Source organism: Megalops cyprinoides, chromosome 6 (assembly GCF_013368585.1).
Source record: "Megalops cyprinoides isolate fMegCyp1 chromosome 6, fMegCyp1.pri, whole genome shotgun sequence".
Lineage (NCBI taxonomy): Eukaryota > Metazoa > Chordata > Actinopteri > Elopiformes > Megalopidae > Megalops > Megalops cyprinoides.
This window is the reverse complement of record NC_050588.1, coordinates 13,965,712-13,991,623: the sequence shown is the minus strand read 5'-3', so window position 1 is coordinate 13,991,623 and position 25,912 is coordinate 13,965,712. Positions and strand designations below refer to the sequence as shown.

Sequence of the window (25,912 nt, the reverse complement as noted above, 5' to 3'; positions counted from 1 at the left end):
CGGGAAAGCCTAAACCAGCGTTGTGTCAGCATTTCCTTTCAGCCCTAACCTCGCTGCTGAGTGACTCTCAAGGAGGTTTAGAGCAAATCCTTTTAATTAGGTTGTTTGTAAACTTCAGCTCAAAGGCTGTCTGTCAGTGCCGTTTGAAGGTAGCAGGAGTCTGTTCGTCTCTGCGTGCGGTTCCTGCCGTATCTGAACCGCATGTCCTGATACTCTTTCGCCAGGGTATTCGGTGTGCATATACACTGCCTCAGGACAGAAAAATTCAAATATGTCTTTAATATCTATCAGAAAATAGTCAAGCAATCACCAGCATACTCTAAATCCAGCTGGGGGAACAAGTCTAGTGGCTGGGATGTATTTGATGCAGTTAATTACTGGAGTGTTACACAAGGAGACAGTTAGACACAGTTTTACCTGGTCTCACCCCTCCCACCCCCACCACCTCCTTTCAGTTTCCCCAGCACCTGAGGGTTCTGTAGCATGCCCTGCTTTCCCAGCTCCGAGCCAAAGACAGCGTGAGCAATGTAGGAGACAGCACTGACTGTACTGGAACGCCACTGGAATGATGTTTTTTTTTTAACCCAATGAAGTTGCCCTGTGGTGCGTAACACTTGTGTGTGTGTGTGTGTGTGTGTGTGTGTGTGTGTGTGTGTGTGTGTGTGTGTGTGTGTGTGATGAAAGACCGCAGTCCAGCCTCTGTTCGGGCCGCTGCGGCCGGAGACAGCCTGCCTTTGATGCTCTTATCTCTGTTTATCTCTGCACTTCAAAGCAGCGCGGGGCGCGCGGCGTTCTGAGCTTCCGCCTGCGGCGAGGGAGCCGTCTGTCTGATCTGAGCTGTTTTGATCGGCTCTCGCGGGCCCTCTGCCCCGGCGCCGAGACCTCAGCTGCCGCGGGCGGCGCCCTCCCGTGACCTCGCTGCGTCCGCTCTCGATCCGCCGATCGGCCGCCGCGCGCCGCTGTGCTGTTCGTGCGCTGGTGTGTTCCAGCAGTCTGGCTGTGCAGGGTTTTGTTACTGTTGTGGACGCGCCGGTGTTTACCAGCCATCTGCATCTCAGGCCAGAATCACTCACTCTGTCCCCCATTGTGGCCCACAGCGACAGCCCTCACGGCGAGCCCCCCCTGGTGGACGAGCCGGCTCCCGACACCGTCTCCGAGCTCCACAACAGCGACGACGGTGAGTGGAGAGGAGAGGCCTTTTCCCCTGGACTCCCCTGCCCCCCTTTCCCCTGCCCCCACACGCACGATCGCTGTCACACGCGCCCCGCTGTGAAATCTCACGCTCTCACCCGCCGCCGTGCTCTCGCTCCCTCCCTCCGCGCTCTGCGCTTACATCGCTCCCTCACAGGCTCATCCTGATGCGCAGTCGCACTGCTGATCTTATCAAAACTCCTGTCTCCATCCGGCAAGTTGATCCCTCTCCGGTGGGCAGGGGGATTATAAGCATCACATTGTCTGAGAGTGTTTCCTTTGTCGGTTGCTCATGCGAGTCTTGCAAAGAGCCGCCTCACGGGATTGCATCTGTTAGGAGAGATCCAGCAAAGCGGGCTTGCCCGTGTTAGCAGGTACCCGCACGAGCGCGCTCCGTCGTGTTGCCCTGTGTCCTGAGTGATCTCCTGCTGCGCTAACCCCTCCCCGCTTTGCTCCTGACCCGCCTCTCTCTCTCTCTCTCTCTCTCGCCTCTGTTTCCTCTCCGGCTAAATCCAGGGTGCTTGGTCGTTTCAGAGTCGGAGCCCGTCGAGGCCATCGCCCGCTTCGACTACACGGGCCGCAGCGCCCGCGAGCTGTCCTTCAAAAAGGGGGCGTCGCTGCTGCTCTACCACCGCGCCTCCGACGACTGGTGGGAGGGGCGGCACAACGGGGTGGACGGCCTGGTGCCGCATCAGTACATCGTGGTCCAGGACATGTAAGGCCTGCCGGGTTCAGCGGAGAATCCCGCTGCTCAGGAGTGACAAAAAAAAAAACTGCTCCGGGATCAGCTGTTGAAGCTCTGTGGAATCTTTTGCAGTTTGCATTGAATAATTATCAGTTAGACAAATGGATGTTGTGTAAAATTTTCATGGGTATAAATGCTGTGTAAAATGAGCGTGAAGTGAACTTACTCTCATGTTTTGCGCGCTGGTAATGTTTAACAGATCGCTCTGTGTAAAACGGGCCGTTGGAGGACACATACAGTTCAATCTAATTGATCCTGTTCAGTAATTAGGGTTTGTGTGAAGCACAGACCTTCTCTCCAGTCTCCCATTTGGCCACCCTTGCTGTAGTTCATTGATTTTTGTAAGCGCTGCTCTTCCCATTTATATTCATTCCATTCATTCTGAATGAAGTGTCTGAATGAAGACGCCCAGCTGCCCTGCATTTCGATGCAGAAGCCTGTGTAATGGAGGAGTTTGCAAGGTTACTGGGACAGTGGCTCGTTGGACAGGCCCTCCCCAGGGGTTGCGGGTTTGACTCACAGCTCCAACTCGTGTCTGTGCGTGTCTGTGCCCCAGGGAGGACGGGAACACGGGTAGAGGGAGCCCCAAAGCCGAAGTGGAGCCACCGCCCGACCCCGCCCTGCCGGAGGAGAAGGTGTCCACCAGGGGCAGCGTGAGCTCTCCCACCGGCGGCCACGTGGCAGACATCTACCTGGCTAACCTCAACAAGTGAGAGGCTGAGAGACCTTGCCCGTTTTCAGAGCTGGCGTTATCTATAGGAATATCTCTGTCTGCCTTCAGAGCCTAATGCCTTGCCGTGACTTGTTATCTAAAAAGCCACCTACGGAATGTCTCATCAGCATAATTATAATTGTTGTGTGCGTTGCCATAATGGCTGCGTGTAAAAACAAGCTTGTATTTCAATGATGTGATTGTTAGCTATACCTTTTGGCAAAGATTTGTGTCCTTTTGTTTTTTTCCCTCAGGGTTGATTAGCATAATTGTGTGTTGAGTCATGCAGCAGGATTGGCCAGTTGTTCTTGCCGTGTTCTCACTCCCTCTCCCCCTTTCTCTCTCCCCCCTCCCTCTCCTGTCTTCTCCAGGATGAGGAAGCGGCCGGAGTCCGGCAGCATCCGGAGGACGTTCAGGACGGGCGAGGGCCTGGCCGAGGGCTCCTCGGGGGCCGCGGCGGGCATCAGGGCCACCTCCATGCCGGTGGGAAGCCTGCCCAAAGAGGGGCCAGACAAGCGGCCCGTCAGCGCCCACAGCGTCCTCAACTCCATCACCCGCCACTCCTCCCTCAAGACCAAGGTGGAGAGCCCGCAGTTCCGCAAGGCGGCCACCGCGGGGCGCTCCAAGAGCTTCAGCAACCACCGGCCGCTGGACCCCGAGGTGATCGCCCAGGTGGAGCACAGCTCACAGGTACCCAGGGCCCCGATGCCTGCCTTTCCCACGCTATGCATGCTGGTCTGAGACACACATACTCATGCTTGCCTGTGGTGTTTTACAGCCCCTGCCTCTGAAGCCTTTCAGCACTAAGCAGTACCAGTCAGGTGACCGACAGGTGATGATAAGACAGTCATTATATTATATGGACAGCAGTGTAGCGTAGTGGTAAGGAGCAGGGCTCATAACTGAAAGGTTATGGTTCAATGGTTCAATTCCCCACCAGGACACTGCAATCCTTGGGCAAGGTACTTAACCCATAACTGGTAGTAAATATCCAGCTGTATAAATGGATTACATGTAAAACTGTAATCTATGTAATTTGCTCTGGGTAAGAGCGTCTGCTAAATGACAATAATGTAATGTAATGTAATCTCAAAGGGGTCATTCGAACATGCTCATCAGATGTAACCATTATGCTTTGCTTAAGGTTGCCACCAGGGGGCGCAGCATTTTCCAGCTTGCCATTTTCAAAGGCAAGAGTAAAGTCAGCTGTTGTCTAGTTAATAAAAATGGTACTGTTATAATCAAGCTTGTTATGTGTGGTTGGGGAAATCTGTATTTGTTCCTCTCAATCCTCATTCAATTGCGAACCTTCAGAAGCACACAGCCCCCCTTTATGTCCACCCCTCACTGCCTTTGAGTGTTGAACACTATTAAGAACACTGCAGTCCTCTACATGGAAATGGACTTGAAGACGTCGGGAGTTTACTGAACCGGTGATGTGTGTATTACTGTCAGTCAAGCCCTGTCACGGCCTAATCGTCTTCGGCAGCAAGCGCTGACAAGTGCTGGAACTTGATCCTGTTCCAGAAAAGCTTTTAAGGCAGAGACGTCTCGCGGCCTCTTGGCCTGCTTCACCGGGGCCAATCACTGATGCAGGGGAATTCAATCAGAGCCCGATGTTCTAAGCGCCGCGCTCATCACATTTCAGCCACTGTTTCACAGATCGGGTTGGCGAGCGCTATTAATCTGGGCCCCGACCGACTTCATTTGAAGTGGCTTTCTGCTGGAAGTCTCAGGGTGTAGGAAAAACACTGTGTGTCCCTGGTGAGTGTGGAGTATCAGAGGTCGTCTGCATTCCGCGCGTGGCAGACAGCCCTGCCCCCCTTTCACTCCTAAACAGAACACCATTCACTTTCATAATGTTATGGTGCCTTCTTGGTCTCCATATTGAACATTTTTGTTGTTCCTTTAATATATGCATAGCGTTCAGTAGGGTTGCGCTTGGCATCAGGGTTCAGTTTCCATGTGGTTCTGTGTGTAGGTGTGGGTGGATGTGTGTGTCAGTGTGGGTGGATGTGTACGTGTGGTTCTGTGTGTAGGTGTGGGTGGATGTGTGTCAGTGTGGGTGGATGTGTACGTGTGGTTCTGTGTGTAGGTGTGGGTGGATGTGTGTGTCAGTGTGGGTGGATGTGTACGTGTGGTTCTGTGTGTAGGTGTGGGTGGATGTGTGTCAGTGTGGGTGGATGTGTACGTGTGGTTCTGTGTGTAGGTGTGGGTGGATGTGCGGTACTGCATGTAGCTGTGTTAGCATTGTGTGGGGATGTGGTGAATTGGGATGCGGTATATTTGCAGGACATCGAGGCGACGATGAACACGGCGCTGAACGAGCTGCGGGAGCTGGAGCGGCAGAGCAGCGTGAAGCACGCGCCGGACGTGGTGCTGGACACCCTGGAGCAGCTGAAGGGCGGGGCGTCGGAGCCCTCCAGCCCGCTGCACTCCCGGCTGCTGAAGGAGGCCGACTCCCCCCAGCACCCCCTGCAGCGTAGCTCCAGCTCGGCCAGCGACGTGCCCAGCACCTTCCGCCCGGGCAAGAGCGCCTCCAAGGGGCCCGCGCCCCCACCCGCCCCCGCCCCGGCCCCCGCCCCCTCACCATCCCCCTCCTCCTCCTCCTCCTCTTCTTCTTCCTCCCGCGAGCCCCGCCCACCTGCCACCCGCCCCAAACCGGTGGTCTTCCCCAAGAGCAGCTCCGGCGGCAGCCCTGCCATGGGCTCCCCCACCACCACTATCCCGCCCACTCCTCCGCCCCCGCCGCCTCCCACCGACAAGTCGTGCCCTGTGTGAGCGGTGCCGACCCCCCCACACGCCCTTCCCTGGGAGGACCCCCCCCCCCTCCACGGGGTCCGGCTGCCCACCTTTTTTGCCTGGCCTTTCTCCGCAAGGGGGAGCCCCTACTATTAAGTAATAATTCCCAACGCTCTTTCAGAGATGTTGACACATGGCTTTTTTTTTTTTGGGAGGGATCACCATGGACTCCCATGCTAATCAGCTAACTAATCCTGGAGGAACTGGGTGCAGTTCTTCTTTCCTGTCGATGTGAAGTGCTTGCGTGCGTGTATGTGAGTTAAAAAGGCATACACACAGACGAGCACGTTTGAGAAATCAGCCTTACTTTTTTGCCCTGGCCGAGACCTTTGAAGAGGGGAGACTGCCTGTGGACACTGGGCAGTGTGGGCACTGTGTGTTTCAGGCCTCGCAGCTCAAGTGGGCCATGAACAGACGGCTCAGGTTGCTGTGGAGACACGCTCCTGAAATGTGCGGGTTCTTTGATTTGAGGCTCAAAGGGGGCAAAGCTGGACGGGCTCGCCTTGAGAGAAAAAATGGACTCGAGTTTAGACCGGACTCCCTTTTCATGGGACATGAGACCAAACGGCCAATCGTCATTTTAGTAAAGCAATTTTTTTGGGTTGCAGTGAAGTAACAGAAACCTGTTCATTTGGTGTATACTTGTATGTGGCCATCAGCCTCCTGTTACTGTATGTGGGAACCTGTTGCAGTGCAAACAAATCTGATCATGTGGCTGGAAAGAGGGGCGCTTGTCTCTCCCCCCCTCCCCCCACATCTCATTTCTAGGGAACGGATTTACTTGACCGAGTGCAAAAAGTGGTGCCAAGCGGTAAAAGAGCCCGTGCAAAGCATATGCCGGTCTCCTCCTTACAGTAACACCAGCACAGAGACAGCAGCAGGCATGCCGCTTTTCTGGATCTCTCCCTGCTCCGTAGGTTGGCCAACTTTGGCAGCGTAATCAGTAATGACAACAGACTGCGAGGCGCTCTGGACGTTCCAATCCTTGCGTTAGCGCACGACTCAGGCTGTGGCATGCGGTGGCTGGCTTTGCGTCAGAGGGAAGACTTAGGCAGACGCGCTCTCCCCGTGCTTTAACTCGCCTCTTCTCTCAGGCCCTTGTACTGTGAGCTCCTCACCTGCGACGGTCAACGCGGTCTCAAAAACCTCTGGAATAAAAAAAAAAAGGGGGAACCAGCCATCACTCGCGCTCTGCAATGTGTATTCAAAACGCCTCTGGCTCTTTCAGGTTAACTGCATGGCGACATTACAACAGCTGTGCGGGTGTACAAGCCATTAGATTTCACACAGATCAGAGATCGGTAGCTAGCGCCTCCTAACAACCCGCTTTTTGTACAGTCCTGTAGACGTCCTTTAGCCGGCAAATAAAATACAATTAGGAAGCAAAAAAAGGATATTTTTCTGTGTAAGTGTGATAATCATGGTAACTGGAAAACTGGAGATGAACAATCTCAACGTGTCGCCATTCGTCAGACTGCGCTGTTTTTTTTTTTACGCGGAAGCACATAATCATGAAGTTCCCTTCTTGTTTTTCAGCTGATCAGCAGTCTGAGGAGCCAAACATGATAAACCCCTTTGTGCAAGTGTGTGTGCGCTTGTGTGTGTGTGTTTGGATTTCCGTACATCCTGATCAAAGCTGAAAAAACCCACCATAAAGTGTTGAAAGGGAAACCCCACTGTCGCCTGCCCCTCTGTCCTGTCTGAAACCTTGTGCGTGCCCAACTGGATCACTTAAAAGACTGAATTCACTGTGCAGGAATGTCTGTTCAGTGACAGGAAAGTGTCCCTCAAGGAAAAAAAAAAAAAAGGCCATACTCCCCTGGAGCGTAAGTGAATAGAGCTCAGTGTGACAATGACTCACGACTGTTACCATCGCCATCGGAATTCATGCTGTTGCCTACACGTCATTACAGCTTCTCGAGCCAGTCCTCTCCTCAAAGATATCATACGGAGCCTCGCAGGCGTGCTTTTACAAGTCACTTGTTGTTTTTTCTGTGCTTGCTCTTGCTCTGTTTTTGTGAGGGTGTCGAATAAGAAAGAGGTGATTATGACCGACGCTCATGGACTATTTCATGACCACCTCTGCATCAGCCTTGCATCTGAAAATATTCGCCATATGTGTATTTGGATGTACTGTACTTACCTGCATTAAATATATTGTCTTCCCTACAGTGGAGAAAAAAAACAGAAATATGTATTTCTCTAAAGGGAGAAGAGGCTAATCTGATTGCTATGGAACGTCTCCTATTTCCTTGAATACACAGGTTTCCTCCCCCACAACACCTAAAGGGAAAGAGGTGTGTGCTGCACGTACATTTGTATGAATTCATCTGGGCATACTGTTGGGCCCTGAATGGTCCTCCAGACCACATTTTGCGGTCTGTGTACAAAACCATAGCTCAGGCTTTCTTATTGGCTACTAAGAGTGACCACCCTATCAGAACAGAAGAGCCAAGCCTACACTGACCATGCCTGACCAGGGGAGGGAGTTAAAATCACACCCCGCTATGTTTCTGCAACAGTTGTGCAAACTTTTACAAGTTTACACAGATGGCTGTAGTTGGCGGGAGGAAACTGGAAAGGAATGTTGGAACAACAGCAAAATAAAAAAAGCTTTGCAGCATTCACTCCACAAGTAGCACTGTATGATACTGCGACCGTAGCAGGTCCAGTGCACAGCTCTCTGATACTGCGACCGTAGCAGGTCCAGTGCAGTGGTCTCTGATACTGCGAGAGTAACAGGTCCAGTGCACAGCTCTCTGATACTGCGACCGTAGCAGGTCCAGTGCAGTGGTCTCTGATACTGCGAGAGTAACAGGTCCAGTGCACAGCTCTCTGATACTGCGACCGTAGCAGGTCCAGTGCAGTGGTCTCTGATACTGCGAGAGTAACAGGTCCAGTGCACAGCTCTCTGATACTGCGACCGTAGCAGGTCCAGTGCAGTGGTCTCTGATACTACGAGAGTAACAGGTCCAGTGCACAGCTCTCTGATACTGCGACCGTAGCAGGTCCAGTGCAGTGGTCTCTGATACTACGAGAGTAACAGGTCCAGTGCACAGCTCTCTGATACTGCGACCGTAGCAGGTCCAGTGCAGTGGTCTCTGATACTGCGAGAGTAACAGGTCCAGTGCACAGCTCTCTGATACTGCGACCGTAGCAGGTCCAGTGCAGTGGTCTCTGATACTGCGACCGTAGCAGGTCCAGTGCAGTGGTCTCTGATACTGCGAGCGTAACAGGTCCAGTGCACAGCTCTCTGATACTGCGACCGTAGCAGGTCCAGCGCAGTGGTCTCTGTTACTGCAGCTGTAGCGTTAGCATTAGGGTTAGGGTCCAGGAACCCAGGCAATTTGAGTAAAAGGAAAATGCCCCTTGGCAAGGCTATCCACTCTCTGTAATACATATTTCTGTAATATTTCCCATTTTCCTCTGTGGTGTCATTCCTCTGACTTACTGCTTATCTCAGATGTCCACTAGTTTGGCTATCATCATTGCATCCTCAGTAGATGTTAACAGGTGTGTGTGTATTAATAACTTTGGGTGTAGTTATGTGGTAGGAGGTATTCACTTTGTGGTGTTTTCCTACCTCGTTATGTAACTGGAAACTGTCCTTTGGGGTTGTAGGGGGGGGAAAAAAGCATTAACTTCCATTATACAATAGGCGCTCATGGACCATGTTTTGTAGTTTTTGTTGTTTTCAAGACCATGCTGTTCACAGAAGCCTGATTTTTCTTTTTTTCCCCTCCATTCAGGAAATCAAGTCAAATTTCACGATGCACTTGAAATTACCATTGTGCGCTTGTGAATAGGTTGAGTGAGGATGTTTTTTAATCATAACTATTATTAAATATGTATTGTCCATTTAAATTGAAACAAAACCTAAAAAAGACTGTCATGTCAAATATATTTATAGTTGTCCATTCAAATGTCTCTATATTACCTGAAGAAACCTGTGTTGAAATGTACTTTGTATATACAATGTTGTACATTACAGAGGTACATTTTTTGGTACAATATTGTACAGTAATAGCAATAGTAGTTTACTCTCAAATAGACCTTATATGATTATATGTGTAGTTCTTGTAGTAAACTTTTTTTTAAATAAACATTGCTTGCTATAAACATACTTCCTGTAGTGTTCATTGTGTTCTGTGAATGTGATCATGGAGCTAACTGAATACCTTTACGATGACTGTGCCATTTTAGAATTAACTTCACAACCTTCAGCTGTTATGTCAGCTGCACCTCAGTGATCTCTGCAGATCACTACAGACAGAGCCCAGTACTCACTGTCTAGATTCCCCCTTGTAGTCTCCTCTTTTGATCTGACTAAAGATTAAGAGATAACTGCTGAGATAAAGTTCAGATGAGTGCTGCTCTCTATGAGTACTCATGAAGAGGCATGTCGGAAGAAGCTTTTGATTTACAATGATTGTCTTATAAAACAATATGCATACAGTATGTATAGTATTGGAATACATCAAGCAATGGTTTCACAGCTAATGAATACTCACAAGCTCCCAGTCCACACCAATACTCCAGGTTCAGCAATACAGGGACAGAACATTCAGGGTGAGGCAGATTCTGATAACTGGGATCTCTATCCATGGGAACATCTCTTGTGTAGAGGCTGTTCAGGTGAAGAGGTCATTGAGTCCCGTAAGACCTGTGTCCCAGTCATTGTGCTCATCCTAACCTAATGCTGTACTAAAAAAGATCATCATTCAATTTGATTAACAAACTCAGACTATGCAAATCATTATCATGACAGGACCAATGTATTCTTTTAACCAAGTTGGTAGAATAGCCCACTGGCCTTCTTGTTAAAAGTTCATTTTCAGGACACCCATTTTAGGTTGTGCATGTGTGTATGTCCATAGCTTTCTCCGTTTCTTTGAAGGCCATTATTATTCGCATTTACTGAACATACTGTGAAGATCAAATGTTGTACAGTATAGTAAGGGGGTATGATAGGCCATAAATAGTGTGAGCTGATGTGATTGCTAGACCCCCCTTGCTGGGAGGCAACAGGCGTGACCTAATATGTTTTACTCATACAGAAACCTTGGAAAGCCCCAGAGAGGAAGAGAAAGCACAAACACATTAAATTCAGAAAAGGGAGTGTGAAGGAGAGTAGTCCACTGTCTCGGAAATGAGGTCACACCCGGCATACCTCAACACACTGAGATGTGGGGAAGAGAAGACCAGGCAGGAAATGGCCCCTGAGGAAGAGGGGAAGTCCTCTTCAGCTCTGGAGAAATCCAAGAGAAATGAATGGGTGAACCAGGCCCTTGGACACGACCTCCTTTAAAGCTGTTTCAATACTGGTGCCTGTCTGCATAATATGAAAAGTAAAAAACTTGGAAGGCAGATTACATTGAGACTACAGTAATCAATGACACCTTCATGATGTATCAAATACAGATGAAGAATTTAAGATGATTACCAACAAAAGTATGGCCATTTAGGATTGGTTATAGTTGCTGTCTTCATTGCCATGATCAAATATCATACTATAGCAGTGTAATTGTACTACACACCACCCTTTCTCAGTTTCATGACCATAAGTATAAATTGTTTTCATTTATTAATTTTTGACTCAACTTTATTCCCATTATAAAATTATACAATATACGTCATACAATATACGTCAGTATATTCAGACTCCTGAATGCCTGGCGAAGGTTTCTTTGGCCAGTGTCTTGGTTTTTATCTGAATCACTCACGGTACTGTATCACTGGTTTCTGCTGCCCTCTAATGGACATTACTGCATTTTATTTCATCACCACTGAAGGCAACGTGGTCTTGAGTAAGTCGAACGTAATTAGCGTTAGTTCAAATGTGAACACACAGAGTACTGTGTTGCTTCAGAACATATTTCTTATTTTATTGTTTTTAATCTGCCTTCATACGCACTCTGTTATGACAGCATGATATACTGTCTTGTATGAAATGTATCACTTGTGCTACTCGATGGTATTACAGTATCTTTTTTTTCAATGCAAAGGGAAAAGGTCATTTAATACTCTCCTAATATGATGGTATGACAGCACATGCTGAGACAAAGATGTGTCCTGGTTTTAGCTAATTCTCCCTCTTGTCAAAATACTTCCAAGCAGCACCATGTACACATTCTATTGGATCCAAAGTTTTAACGTGTTTTTTTTTTTTTTTTTGTAGTTTCTAAATGCTAACTACAGCTGCTAGCCAGCAAAGTAAAAGCTGCCTAGACTGGAAAGAAATAAAACCTTGCCTACATATTTTTATAAAACCAGCTCAAAAGTCGAAAGTGGACTCAGTTGTGATTTCTGTCTGACCATCTGCATTAAATAAGCATAGCGAGCACACTTTTTACCTATACTTTGCAAACATCTAAAGACAAGCAAACTGTATTAACCTGTACCTAAACCTTACCGTGTAAAACCGTGCAGCCAGAACCGTAACTCAAACCTTTAAAGATCTCTTTGGGATGAAAATCGTTCACTTGAAAAACGAAACATCTCGTTCGTTTTGAGATGGTGATTGCTTTGTCTCAGCCACCTGCTGAAACGCGTCTGGGCAATTCTGACAGAAACTGTACAACATTCATCATCAGACCAGTAGAGGTCGCCAGACGTTGTGTAGTTTTATTATTTTAAGTAATGAATCTTTAAATATTTTTCACTCCTCAAAGTTAGTGCAAGCCGATGTGCAAATCCACCTGCCTTGTTTCGGTAATCAAATTTCATATCATACCCATATTTCGACGACTTTGCGAACTCTTAGGATGATAAATTATGTACCTGCTGTCCCTTTAAATACCTCTTACTACACCAACAAGGAAGTTACAGGAGAAAATCGGAACTATCCTGTATTCTTCCTGTGTTTCTGCATCTGTCTTATCTTAACTAAACACGCGTAAGTTAGCTGATGTATCTTCCTAGTTTAGGAATAGGAAAGTCAACTTTATCCACCATTTCAGAGATGAATATGGCAGATCCTCTGACAAGGTGGCTATTTTCGCTTTTCCTTGGTTTCTTATCGGTAACTACGTCCGTATGGCTTTATTGTGACAGTTGTGTGTGTGTCCGTCTGTAACTGAAGATAAAACGTTTGGATTATAAGTGACCAGTGCATCCACAATAATAGAGGGGGTAATTATGGAGGAAAACGTTGCTAACTATTGTCAAGATGAATTGATTCAATTAATCAACCGTAAAATGAATATTTGAGCAGGAGGGATTTAAGCAAAGTTGCATATCTACGTAATACGGTTTTATGCGGCATGAGGCTAGAATATGTTACTGTAAACTAGAGATTTACAACCGTCGATTTTACTGTACGCGTAACACCAAACATGTTAGTTGAACATGATGTTGCTTGTCCTGTAATACTGTTTTTTTTTAACGTGTTGACAAATATAACTGCACGTTCACATTTCTAATCCACTTAACATGTTGTTTTAACTGTTAAATAGTTTATTCCTCATTCCTTGTAATGAAGAATATATAAACCTACAGATACCCAAAAAGGCTGTGTAATTCTGTCATTACACGGATGTTGAGGAATGCCAATAAACCTAGTAAATGTACAAAGTAAATGGTGGTCTCTAAAGCTTCAGTACAAGCCAGCCCTTATCAAACTCCGTACATAGGGTGGAAATGGAAAACATGTAATGACAATATGTCCTTGATTGTGGGGAAACGGTGTAATGGTTGAATAGGTAGTATATTTCCTTCTGCCTTTTTGTTTACCTCGAACATGTTTGGCAGGCAGGAAGTCGGCAGTTTCCTCTGACCTTTATCAAAACGACTGCAGTGTCTGTTTCTAAAGACATTTTTCACCTGCCTGAGAAACACAGGAGGATCTTCTGTCTTCTGTTAACGTTTCACACAAAGGTGAGTGGTCGTTTACCCGCAATTCAAGCTTCAGACGCAGCGGTGTTGCTTATGCGAGCGCTTTCCCCTTTTGAGTTATCTGAAATGAACAATATACGACAATGTCGTAAGGCATCGGTTGCAAAAAGCTGGCAACATTTTTTTCATCCTTAGTCATATGAATGTGTAAATCTTGTTTCACAATCTAACGTAGAGATTAAGTTGATTCTTGGTGACTATAAGACCGCCAGTCTAAGAAAAATACTGTTTTTTTCTATTGCACTATAACCCTGAGTTTATCAAACCACTTGAGTTAGTGCTCCCCTTTTATTTGTGAAACTCCTCATGTGCAATATAATTTATTCATGCTGTGTTTTACTTAGGTTGTCAGTGTTGTGGGGAACATACATGTGCATATTCCATTTGTATTGCTTTTCATGCTTGCTTGTTTCTTTTTTAGCATATTGCTGAGAAGAAGAGCCTCCTCACTTACTTGTATGTAAAATGATGGCAAGTACAGCAAACTACCTCTGGTCTATGGAAGACGTCCTGGGGCAGGGGGCAACAGCTAGCGTCTTCAAAGCACGAAATAAGGTATATCCCCCTTTCCACCGTTTCCCTGCACTTCAAAGTTCTCTCTCTTTCTGTCTCTCGTTGGCTCACTCTCTCCACAAACAAAAAAGCATGTAATGTAATAATTTTACTGTCACATGTTTTTTTTTTTTATTTGACTGGTGATTCTTTTTACAGTACAGTAACTATCTTCCTATTTTAGCGGTACATAACAATGAGCCAGACCTGCGATGACAATTGTTTGGAGTCGTATCCAGTTGGTGCATTTGGTGGTTTCTTTTAAGTCACTTTTTTTCCCCTTTGTGTTCTGGAAGAAAACGGGTGAGCTGGTGGCTGTGAAGGTCTTCAACACCTCGAGCTACGGCAGGCCCTACGAGGTTCAGATTAGGGAGTTCGAGATGCTGAGGAAGCTCAACCACGTCAACATCGTCAAGCTCTTCGCCGTGGAGGAGGTAGGGCCGCGCCAGCAACGGCTGGCTCCACGTCAGCCCCGCGCCTCGTCCGTTTCTCCCCAGGGGATTTTGGCAGATCTGACACAGGAGACCCTAGCAGGGGGATCGCACATAAATCTTCAGTTTCTCCTGACAGATTACTGCCCCGAAGGGGGCCAGGTTCGCTTAGCTTCTCATGCTCTCTCGTGTCAATGGTACCTGGCGTGGCTTCGCGTTTCTCTGCACCGGTGACTGGCGCTAAATGGACAGGGGTCCCCTGGAGAGACCAGCTGAGAAGATGAAACGCATCCATATAAAACAGAAAGAGCAAATCTGAACTGTTCCACAGATACACTGGATGGGTTCTGCAGCTCCCCTGGCAGGACCTGTGTAAGCGCTTTCACATGTGGGGATGATGAAATGGTATCATTCAAACCTGAGTGTATGGTCACATCAGATGCATATCTCTGTCTCAGTACAGCCATGTGGCAAATTTAAATATATATTCACGTTCAAAGTTAACGTTTCCTACCTGCTCAATACTTCCCTTCCCCTTGATGACATCATCTCATTTTTCAAGGCGAACCATAGCAACTTTACATACCAGAAACAGTGATACATTTAATTCCACATTTTAAACAATCAGTCCAGCATGAATTACATATATTTCTTGAATTGTATTTACAATGCAGACAGTACTTTCACTTGTTGTTATCCACATTTTGTTGACTAATCTGTGCTGTGCATTTCCTCCAAATCTCTGGGAGGCAGCTTAGATAAGGATGTGTCTGCAAATAATAAGGAAAAGGATGATGGTAATTGACTGTCATGATAAAATGCAGCATAGTCATGTGTCACATATATAGTGTTGACTCAATTCAAGTGTAATGATTCATATGTATATTAAATCACCTTTGAAAGAGCTCCTCCAGGGTGTGTGGTTGTTTAACTGTATCCTTCTTCCCGAGGGTCAGATGCACCTGAACACTAAACAGAAGGTGCTGGTGATGGAGTTTTGCTCCGGGGGCAGCCTGCTCAACCTTCTGGAGGAGCCCGAGAACGCCTTTGGCCTCCCAGAGTCCGAGTTCCTCATCGTGCTGCAGTGTGTGGGTGGGTGCCGGGGACTGGGGGAATTTGGGGCTACGGTCTGAGTGTGTAGGGGTGAAGGCCTGAGAATAGTTGCTGACAGCTTGAGCTGTTTATTACCAGTTCTGTACTCCCTGCGAGTTTAGCTGTTCTTGAGAAACCATTAGGGAATAGGGAGTAAGAGTGTCTCATTTGTAATTTTTTACCCATAATCCCCCTGTGCAGGAAAGCCTTGGCCCCACCCATTCAGCTCTGAATTAAAGGTGTCCCTAGCTCTGGACCAGCGCAGGATGTGAGATATTACAGGGAAAGTTCAAAAGGCAGTGTGTTGAGGCAAAAGGCAATGTTTTTGCAAAAGTGGGTGTTTACTGGCTGTTGTGTCTGCGCAGTACACGGGATGAACCACTTGCGAGAGAACGGGGTGGTGCACCGTGACATCAAGCCCGGGAATATCATGAGGCTGGTGGGGGAGGACGGTCGCTCCGTCTACAAGCTTACCGACTTCGGCGCTGCCCGAGAGCTGGAGGACGACGAGAAGTTCGTCTCCATCTATGGAACGGAGGAGTACCTGGTAAGAGAGAGAGAGATGGGGTGAGGTTTGGGGGAGCTTGAGGGCGGAGTTGGGGAGAGCTTGGGGGCAGGGTATAAAATGGTGTGAAAAAGTATTTTCCCCCTTCCTGATTTCCTCTTTTATCGCATATCTCTCTCACTGAATGGTTTCATATCATCAATTAAAATTTAATATGAGACAAGGGAAACCTGAGAAAACACAAAACATAGTTTTTAAATCATTATTTCATTCATTTAATAGAAAAAGTCACCAGTTACCCATATGGCCCCTGTGAAAAAATAATTGCCCCCTCAGTTTTGAAACAAAGAAATCAACAAAATTTTAGTTGATAATTAGATTTAGGTGACTGACCACAGGCCAGGCTTCATTGCAACCATCCCTGTTGAGTTTAAATGACATATATATTGAACCTTATCATCAGAGAGAAGTAGTCATCATAAAGCTTCTACACAATGCCATGATCAAAGGAAATTCCAGAACAGCTGAGGAAAAAAAAGTTGTTGAGATATATCAGTCTTGAAAGTGTTACACAGCCATTTGTAAGATTATTGGACTATACCAAACCACAGTGCAAGCCATTGTGTCCAAATGGAGAAGACTTGGAGTGATGGTTAAAATCCCACAGGACCAACTGACCTGCCAAAATTTCTCCAAGATCCCAGAAAAACGTCCAAAAAACTTCAGGCCTCTTTAGCATCAGCTAATGTCATCAATGTTCATGGCTCAACAATAAGAAAGAAACTGTGCAAACATGGGCTTCATGGAAGAGTAGCAAGGCTGAAACCACTGCTCACCAAGAAAAACATCAAACCTTGTCTCACATTTGCTGAAAAGCACCTGGATGATCCCCAAGAATTTTGGGATAATATTTTATGGACAGATGAGTCAAAAGTTAAACTTTCTTCCAATGCAGTCTTCCAATGCTTGATGTAAAGCAAATACAGCATTCCACTGTAAGAACGTCATACCTACAGTATGACATGGTGGTGGCATTGTGATGGTATCGGGATGTTTTGCTGCCTTGGGACCTGGACGACTTGCTATCATTGAAGGAAAGATGAATTCTGCTATGTACCAGGCAGAGGCCTCATGTCTTTTTCCTTTATGAGCAGCACTCCTTATCAGGGTTTTCTGTATCATATGAAGGTAGACAGAGGGTATAGTTGCAAGTCTTCATGCAATTTAAATTACGTTCACAAATATACCATGACAAAAATATTTTCAGGATACCCATTTGGACCAGTTTTGTTCTGTAAATCAAAACCGAAATCCACTTCTGTTCTGCTTGTGTCTACTGCAGATATGAAAGAAAGGGAATACTACTAAAATCTGAATTCATAGCTGCTTTAGGACATTATGAAGTGCTTGTGAATTCAGACAGGATTGCACATGGCTATTTGCAGCTTGTCAGCAGAGTGCATCGAAATTCTGTAGAGCTGTAGAGCTTCTGTAGAGATCAGTGGGCAGCACAGTGCATTACATGGAAGCACATGGAGATGTTGAAGCACACTTTAATATTTAATTGTAATGCACCCAGGAGCATTACTGCATTTTGGTTTGTGAAAATGGCGTGGTAGAAGACCCAGCCTCAGAGCTCTCTGTGTCTCTGTACCCCCAGCACCCCGACATGTACGAGCGCGCTGTGCTGCGGAAGCCCCAGCAGAAGGCCTACGGGGTGACGGTGGACCTGTGGAGCATCGGCGTCACCTTCTACCACGCTGCCGCCGGCACCCTGCCCTTCGTTCCCTTCGGTGGCCCCCGCAAGAACAAGCAGATCATGTAGAGTGCCTCCCTCCCGCCAGCCCACCTCGCTCCTCAGTGTGGGGACTTTTGCAATCTCCCCTCTCTCCTCCTGTGCACTTAGTTGTACTTATCAACAGAACACAGGCCAGCAGTGTCTGCCAACAGTGCTGGGGCTCCTCAGAGTGGAATTCTGACTCCCAGCAGCTATTAAAAGACATCCAGGGAGCTTCTTTGAGAGGAAATCGAAAATCCAGGCAAAGGGTTTGGTTGGATGTTGCAAGCACGTCTTAAATTGCCTTTTGGGGTCCAATGGCTTGGTCTGTACACTTACCTGGGGTTCATTTTCAAGCACTTAGTGACTTTTTTTTAGCAGAAAATGCAGATTACATTTCAAACGCCTATTAGAGACATACTGTGAAATAAAATAAAATACATCATGCATACACATTTAGACAACAGCCCTAGTATCCTTTCAAGCTCAGCTAAGCTGGACGGGTAACAGGAAAGCTAAATAATAATCATTATTATGAATTGCTGTCTTTAATTCATGGCCTCAGAGAGTTGTCTCTCTCCCCTCCTTGCTCAGGTACAAGATTACCACAGAGAAACCCGTAGGTGCCATCGCTGGGGTCCAGAAGGTGGAGGACGGCGTTATTGAGTGGAGCTACCACCTGCCGCACTGCTGTCAGCTCTCAGAGTGAGTGTCCGGCCCCTGTAGACCTCCTCTCTCACTGTCTGAGGACTGGGCTGGATGTCCTCAGCCGCCCTAACAACGGCCTCTGTGTCTCCAGGGGACTGAAGACCCAGCTGGTCCCCGTGCTGGCCAGCATCCTGGAGGCCGACCAGGAGAAGTGCTGGGGCTTCGACCAGTTCTTCGCCGAAACCACGGGCATCCTCCACCGCGTGGCCATCCACGTGTTCTCCCTGCAGCAGGCCACGGCGCACCATGTCTACATCCCCAGCTACAACACGTGAGTCCCTGCGCCGAGTCAGCGTTCACCTCCGCCTCCACGCCACGAGACTCTCAACTCTGTACAAATTAATTGTAAGAATTGTTTGTAACCTCTGTAAGTTGCTCTGGATAACGGTGTCCGCCAAAGAGTCTCTGCAGTGGCTGGTGCAGGTCCTGCTGCCTTTGCAGTGAATGTACCTCCCTCTTTGAAGCTGTCTCTGGTCTCCTTGTCCTCAGTGAACCCTCGGGGGTAATTCTCTCCTGAAACACCTTTTCAGGCCCTTTTCATCTCACCTGTCTTGCCGGCGTCTCCCTTCTTCTCCCCTGTCCCTCTTCTTTTCCAGGGCCTCCATCTTTTTTAAGGAGGTGCAGAGGCAGACGGGCGTGGTTCCCGAGCTGCAGCAGTACATGTTCCAGGGACACCTCCTCTTTCTGGACTCCTCCATGACGGTGGTCAGCTTCCCCCAGACCACCCCGGACCGTCCCATCTTTCTGATCAGCCGCCAGCCGGAGAGGACCGTGGGGCTGCTCCACCGGGAACGTAAGGCCCGCCGCGACCTCAGAAGTAACCGCAGGGTGACCGCAGGTGGAGAGACAGCGGCACATCTTGCACATTTATAGCCAGTATGACCAATAGGAAAATATCCTTGAGAGATGTCCTGTTATACACGTTTGAAGCCACTGCTTATCCCTATGTAGGACTTAGGAGCAGGCACGCTGGAGCAGGAGGTTGTGGAGCCTCGGTCACTGCGGCTGCAGCAGCCCAGTCGAACAGAGAGGACCCTGAGGGCTACGCAAGGCCCAGTGATCATGAGAATCAGCTGAGATTTTCCTAACTACAGGTCAAGTGACTGTACAGAGTTGCGTGTCCATATAATGAAGTTCGGTGTCCTGTATTTTTCTCTGCTCCCTCACAGCCGAGACACTCGTCATGCCCTCCAGGTTCGACGTCGTTGCGGACTTCGCTTTCACCAAGGCAAGCAACGGCTAAGACACCCAAATTCTCAATCTCTTCACATGGTGCGCCATTGCGTGCAGCATCCTGAAATGTCTCTACTGTGGTCTCTCCTCCAGGGCATTGTTGGTGTCATCCACCAGTATCTAAGGATCGCCTGCTCCTTACGGAAGTCCCAGGAGCTTATTTTACAGGGATTCTACGCCTACTTGTAAGTGGGGGCGGCACATGGAGGACACGCTGGCTGGAGCTGATTCCATTCATTTGTGACTGCTGCTGTTTCTGTTTTAGCTGCCACTTTGTTCCAGAATGCTCACCACATGCCTATCTAGGAATAATTGCAAGGGTTTATTCGTGGAACTTTCTTGACAATTGGTGCCCAGAGTAAGCAAGACATATTTTGGATTTTAACTAAGATGTCTGTGAGAGGCCTTTTTTTTTGCAGACTTTGAACATGGAAGTAAACTGCTTGGTTGTGTAACTGATATAACGTGCAGGTGGTCATGTGTTTTGATGGGAAGACGGTGTCTGTGGTATGTGTGAAACCCTCTCCTTGACGGTCTGTGCCACAGTGAGAATGTCCGCACAGAGTGTGGCAGCACGGTGCACAAGATCAGCATAATCAACATGAAGGTGATCGCCTGCCTGAAAATGGAGGAGAAGCTGCACAAGCTGTGAGTGCAATCTGGGACTAGCCTTAGTAACAGCCACATCTAGGAACAGTCTTCCTACCTCCACCTCCGATAGAGTTCAGTGGGACAGTGTTCTAAAGTCAGGGTTTACACTGCTGCTGTGATTAGCCGTCAGCCATCTGTGTCATCCATGGTAACCTGAACATGTTCCATGGTGCTTATTTTCTCATAGAGCAAGCGCAGGTGCATTGAAAACCTTTGAAAGTACGACGGGCTGGCATCTCGAGTGTGCAGAAACCGATGTTTCTCATCTGCTCACTCACAAAGGCTAACCCCCACCCCCCCCCCGCCCTTTGTGTACCTCCATTCCAGGAGCCATTCCACAGAGGAGCATCCAGACCGTACAGAGAATGGGAAGCAGCTCAGAGTGGTGAGAATGGTGAAGCTAATACCAGCGGGATGATACTGTGAACCAGCACCATTCGAAAGACATTACTGAATGTCCAGCTTCAGTAGCTGGGGAGTGCAGGGTTTGGCAAGCCTTAAATACTCTGACAAAAGGGAGAGATGAGATCCACAGTGCTTCGTCAGCAGCGAGGGTTCCAGAGTCTTACATGCTCTGAAATGGGGAATCCTGGGAGTCATCTTCATTTCAACAGTAGGGAGCCTGGGACGTGTGTAGTCTTAGCTTTACTAAAACTGACCGTGTATTCTTCAGATCCAGGAGAACCTTCCCATGTATGCCAACCGTATTCGAGAATTCCAGAGCAAGCTAGATCACCTGCATGCGGAGCTGTCCAGCCGCTCGGAGATACTGGCGCAGGACAGAAGGTGGGTGCGCGGCCCGTCCAGGCATATGGGTCAAGAGTGTTTGCTCTGAAAGCACTCAGAGCTCAGGATACGCTTATTATAAATCCTGTTTACCTGCAGAAAAAGGCAGAGTAGAGTATAGATAAGAATACAGAATTGCTAAGTGGAGATGTGTTACCATACCATACCATGTGAATTACTGTATTCCCTGTGGCTCTCTTCAAACATGTTTGAATTTCACATTGCCCAAAGTCATACATTTTAAAAGTGTAGTGAGATTGCTGTTTGTTGTTGTCTCAAACCTCTGATAGTACACTGCATTTGCTTAAGCAAGCTACTTCTACTAACTCTTTAATCGGGTTTTGGGAAAGGAAAAACAAAACAAAAAAAAAAAAACAAAATACACAAGCTGTAACTCAAGTAACGAGATGAAAGTGTCAGCTCAGTAAATGAACGCAATCGCCCGTGATCTCTGACCTCTCTCCTGGCGCAGCACTGAGAAAATGGAGTTCCTGCTGGAGAAGATTTCTGAGGTGCACCAGCAGTACAGAAAGGACCGCATGACGGGCAGTAAGTTTGCGAGCTCAGCTCCGAACCACTCTTCCATTACTGCACAGGCCTGTGCTTTTTAAACCTCCGTGACATATCGCATTAGAGCTCAGCAGAAATGAGCGGACGACCCGTTTCTGTCGCCGAGGCTGCTGGGAAAGGATTTGATGAGCTGGTCGCTCGGATTACTTCTGCCCATTGTTCATGGCGCAACAGAACTGTCCTGCTGTGAATTATCGGATTGTAAGGAAATTAGAATTTCAGAGAGGCTTGTATGGGAACGAGGGTACCCATTTACAGGCATGTTCTGTTGGATTAATATTGGCAGATACGGCACAGTTCTATGAAGTAGGGTTTTAAAGGACAAAAAAGTCAGAGGTGAAAAAATGTCTTCAGAAATTCAGTGTTTTGTCTGAACTGCATCGCCTCTCATTTTCTCATTCTGTCCTAGAGCTGGCCTACAACGACGAACAGATTCACAAGTTTGAAAAGTAAGATTTGACTGTTATGCGAGACAGTAACTGTCAGCACTTTGGTGTGTGATTGTGAGCATATTTCTGAGCACATGACGTTGCCCTCTGCATTTGACTTTACAGGATTAACCTGTCCAACAACATCAAAAAAGTAAAGTCTATCTACAGGGACGATTGCTTACAGAAATACCACGATGTTCTCGCCGTAGCGAGCAACTGGACCAGGTGAGAGCCTGACCAGCCATTCAGACTTCAGACACAGCGTTGGCTTTTGGCCATAGCTGTTCCTGTACAGGATGCATTTTGTGATCAATTAGCTGAACTGACATCTGGATTAATATAGAACTGATCTCCTCTGTGTGTGTGTCCCCAGTGCTCTCCATGAAATGCAGTCCCAGCTAAAGGAGTTTGGCAATGCCTTCAATCAGCTGATAGGAGACCTGCAAGCGTGTGAAGAGCGTCAAAACAAGGTGAATAGCCCCACTGACTTTTAAGCATGCCTGTATTTGTTCACATTCCATTGACAGTGGGGTAGACCTTAATACTGAAGAAGGCCTCTATTCAAACTGCAGTGTGCTGTGTTTATAATTTTAAGTAACAAATGTAATACCACAGTATATGTACCACATATATAATTCGATATATATATAATGCTAGTATATAATGCTGGGTAGAACGATCCCATGCAAATAACCACTAATGTGCCCTCCCCCCTGTCAGATCCTGGACGCTGTCCTTTTCAGGGCCCACCAGGGGGTGTGGAGGCCGGAGTCCACAGATGAACTGAAGGAGAAGGACCACATGATCCTCAGGTGGGGTGATGGGTGCCTGTGGAGGACACACAGAGCAGCCACACATCAGGTGTACGACTCATCCTCCTTAGCGTGGCCCATAACTGGGATGTGAATGGCTGCTTTGTGGCCTCTTCGGTTGCCTGTTAGGGTCAAACGTGCAGGAATGGATTGAGGCCTGAGTGCCACATATACAGTACGGGCAGTGGCAGAGAGGGCCTGACATTGCAATAGTCTCTTAGCTGTCCTTGTATATAGACTTAAATACTTTCACATACTGTAGGATTCATTACATAGGACAGTAGGTACTTTCAGTCTGTTAAAAAGTGGTGCATGAATAAAACGTATTACAATTATGCATACATTATCTTGTTGAATATTTACTTACTTGTATAAATAAAAAAATAAAGTGATTATTGTCTTAAAGAACATTAAAATAGGCACTGACCGTGCAATGCCAAAATTTAATTATTTCTGTGATTTTGTCAGTAGGTGAATTGTGCATTATGACTTGTATGTGCTGTATGTGATAGCTTGGTCCTTCCGTTCCGTTAATTGTGTTCATTGTGTTGTGTCAGGATGAACCGGCTGAAGGACGAGATGGAGGCCGTGGCACGAGAGCTGCAGTGTAACAACAGCATCATTGAGAGGTACTGCGTGAGTTACAGCCCTCTTGGTCCATCGGTGTCGTAGCACCACTTCGCATTTCTGCGCTTTGTTCTTATCTGTGTGAATCGCCATTCCAGAGTGATGGTCATCAAAGATGGTTTTCTTATGCCCAGTGATGCGTGATGGCCCTAGCTGGACAGGAGGGGGAGTAAAGAACTGTGTTACAAATGAACTGGAGGGCATAATCAGAAGGCCATTTTGGGAAGAGCCAGTAGTGGTGTTTGGTCCCAGCCCTGGGGTAGTCACCGCTGTTGTGGCCAAACACCACAAGGACTGAGGACTGCTGTGCAATGTGTGAGGACTGCTGTGGAATGTGTATTTACTTGTGTTTAATTGTGTGTGTGCTCATCAGTGCACTTGGACAGGTTTTTTTTCCCCTCTTGCCTATAAGCAGCAGTGCCCCCTGCTGGCCTACTAATACCTTCATCGGGAGAAAGCGGAGAGGGGTTCAGGAGGCAAATCCTTAATGCACAGCTTCACAAAGATGTTGATGCGAGATAAAGTCTAGAGCTAGTGTTAAGTGACTCCACAGCCTCTGTGGACTTCATTTTCCATTGCACAATATTTGCCCGGTGAAGTCCCCCCAGGTTTTCCCTGTGGGTCGCCCATCCTTACAGTATTACAACAATGCCTGAGATATCTTGCACCGGGTCACTGTCCACAGAATTAGCTGTAGTGTCTGATTTCACTCAGTCAATTCACTCTGTCAACATCCCAGTTGCTGTACTGCAGGTACTGCTGTTTGTAAGGACGAGCAGTTCTTACAGAACTGTTAGCCGTGTTTTCATATGACTTCTTGATAATTACAGTATGGTTTTGTTTTCACAGCCTGGGGTCGATGAGCATTGTTCCAGGAGTCTGATTGGCCGCCATCACAGGGATCACAAAAACTTTCAGCACTTGAAAAACATTAAAACAAGCTTTCAGAAACACAGCACTTTTATTCACAGGGTCAGGTACTAGGGGAGATCCCAGATGTTTGGGATCAATGTACAAACCCCTGTTCATCTCTACATGTCTTCTGTTGGTGAATATACAAATTTCTTTGTGTATGGGATAGATAATGTCCATATGCTAGTGTCAGCCATTTAAAATTGAACTAGATTGTTACTGTTTTTTTCTTTTTTTTTTTTTTATTTGAAGAGGTCAGCGATCCTCTTGGCCTTGTCTCTATAGAGTAAAGCATTTGTCTGGTGTGCTTTAGAAACAGCTCAGGGTCACTCACATTTATGTCTATCTATTTCACCAGCCCAATTGCCTAATTATTGCTCAACTGCATATTCAGTGTTCCCCTTGAATGGAAGTCTTAAAGCTGCCACTTGCAAGATTGATTTTATTTTGAGAATTAACCATGCAACCCCACCACGGTAATTACTCTATTGATTGTCAGGAGAGTCCGTTCAATACAGCGGGTCCTGCTGATGTCCAAATAAGCAAAACGGCAGAGTTTCCAAACTGCCAGGGCTGTAAAAGTGGTGGAGCCAACCACTTTTGTATGTGGTCCACCTGTCAGTCCACACGTCTCCATGTACGTAGTATAACTGTAATTGAGAAATGTGTCATGTAATGATATTTGATTTGGTGTTCTTCGGTACCTCTCTTGATTTTTGTGTGACAAAGTGTGTATTGGCTTTGAGCTTATTTCCTGGGAAGCTTGGACTGCTGTCTGAAAAAAAAAATCACTGTTCTTTACTTGGGGCTGGAAATGATTTTTCTTAAATTGTTTTATTTTACATTTACTGGAAATACAATATGCTGTTAAAGTGAACCACAGAAAATGTATGTAGTTGGACAAAGCAAGCGCTGGTTCAATACTGATTTATAAATATGTCCAACCAAACACTTTTCTGTGGTGTATTTCCTCATAGAACCACCCATTGTGCCTTTCAGTGTACAGAAACTGCAGTCAATGTTGGAGACATGAGTGATACGGTGATCTAGAGCAGTGTTTCCCAAACCTCTCCTGGAGGACCCCTTGTCCTGCATGTTTTAGATCTCCCTGCTCCAACACAGCTGATTTAAAAGATTAGCTTGATATTAAGCAGCTTCAGGAGTTCACAAGGAGTTGATCATTTGAATCAGCTGTGTTGGAGCAGGGAGAGATCTAAAACATACAGGACAAGGGGTCCTCCAGGAGAGGTTTGGGAAATGCTGATCTACAGCAATATCAAGCAACCGCTTCAGCTGAAGTTTCAGTAGGCATTATCATTTATGTGAATTCAAGTTACCTCTGATTCCAGACCTGTATCAGCTGATGATCTAAAGCATTAGATTTCGTTGCTGTTTTCTGGAATTGTTCACACCTCATAGTTACACACCGCATAAAACAATATTTTGTACTTGTTAGTGAAAGGTGTGCTGCATTACATGTGT

At 47.0% G+C, this 25,912-nt stretch overlaps 2 protein-coding genes across 8 annotated transcripts in view; both read left to right on the top strand.

Moving 5' to 3' along the window:
* srgap2 (SLIT-ROBO Rho GTPase activating protein 2) overlaps positions 1-8,772 on the top strand; it is a 100,747-nt gene extending 91,975 nt beyond the window's left edge. Inside the window, exons 19-24 of one of the 4 annotated variants that reach the window (XR_005005012.1) lie at positions 1,098-1,177; positions 1,708-1,906; positions 2,493-2,645; positions 3,020-3,338; positions 4,941-8,534; positions 8,725-8,772. Coding sequence is in view for 2 of the 4 variants with exons in the window: in XM_036530301.1 (XP_036386194.1) it covers positions 1,098-1,177; positions 1,708-1,906; positions 2,493-2,645; positions 3,020-3,338; positions 4,941-5,429 (1,240 nt within the window). In the remaining 2 variants the exon portion in view is untranslated. Of the gene's footprint in view, positions 1-1,097; positions 1,178-1,707; positions 1,907-2,492; positions 2,646-3,019; positions 3,339-4,940 lie in introns of all 4 variants that reach the window. The other 3 variants (XR_005005011.1, XM_036530302.1, XM_036530301.1) reach the window with 3 other exon arrangements.
* A 3,507-nt stretch (positions 8,773-12,279) lies between these two features.
* Positions 12,280-25,477, top strand: ikbke (inhibitor of nuclear factor kappa B kinase subunit epsilon). Of its 4 annotated transcripts, none has more exons than XM_036531918.1 (22): positions 12,280-12,345; positions 13,204-13,325; positions 13,765-13,898; positions 14,192-14,329; positions 15,277-15,418; positions 15,784-15,965; positions 17,584-17,744; positions 18,295-18,405; positions 18,500-18,679; positions 19,005-19,201; positions 19,578-19,636; positions 19,735-19,826; positions 20,188-20,289; positions 20,620-20,677; positions 20,966-21,078; positions 21,551-21,627; positions 22,058-22,097; positions 22,203-22,304; positions 22,453-22,549; positions 22,800-22,891; positions 23,449-23,520; positions 24,368-25,477. In XM_036531918.1, the coding sequence occupies exons 3-22, from the start codon at positions 13,809-13,811 to the stop codon at positions 24,399-24,401; spliced, it is 2,139 nt and encodes a 712-aa protein (XP_036387811.1). In that variant the 5' UTR covers positions 12,280-12,345; positions 13,204-13,325; positions 13,765-13,808; the 3' UTR covers positions 24,402-25,477. The 4 variants fall into 4 exon arrangements, with proteins under 4 accessions (XP_036387811.1, XP_036387810.1, XP_036387813.1 ...); XM_036531917.1 differs by having other exon boundaries at positions 12,285-12,345; positions 13,200-13,325; XM_036531920.1 differs by having other exon boundaries at positions 12,293-12,437; positions 13,200-13,325; positions 15,283-15,418.
* Positions 25,478-25,912: the final 435 nt, after the last annotated feature.

Bases quoted from the DNA above. Each gene is read 5' to 3' on its own strand.
- ikbke (XM_036531918.1), top strand. From the start codon at position 13,809: ATGATGGCAAGTACAGCAAACTACCTCTGGTCTATGGAAGACGTCCTG. The intron at 15,966-17,583 runs GTAAGAGAGAGA...CTGTACCCCCAG, and splicing joins ATGGAACGGAGGAGTACCTG to CACCCCGACATGTACGAGCG. The intron at 23,521-24,367 runs GTACTGCGTGAG...TTGTTTTCACAG, and splicing joins AACAACAGCATCATTGAGAG to CCTGGGGTCGATGAGCATTG.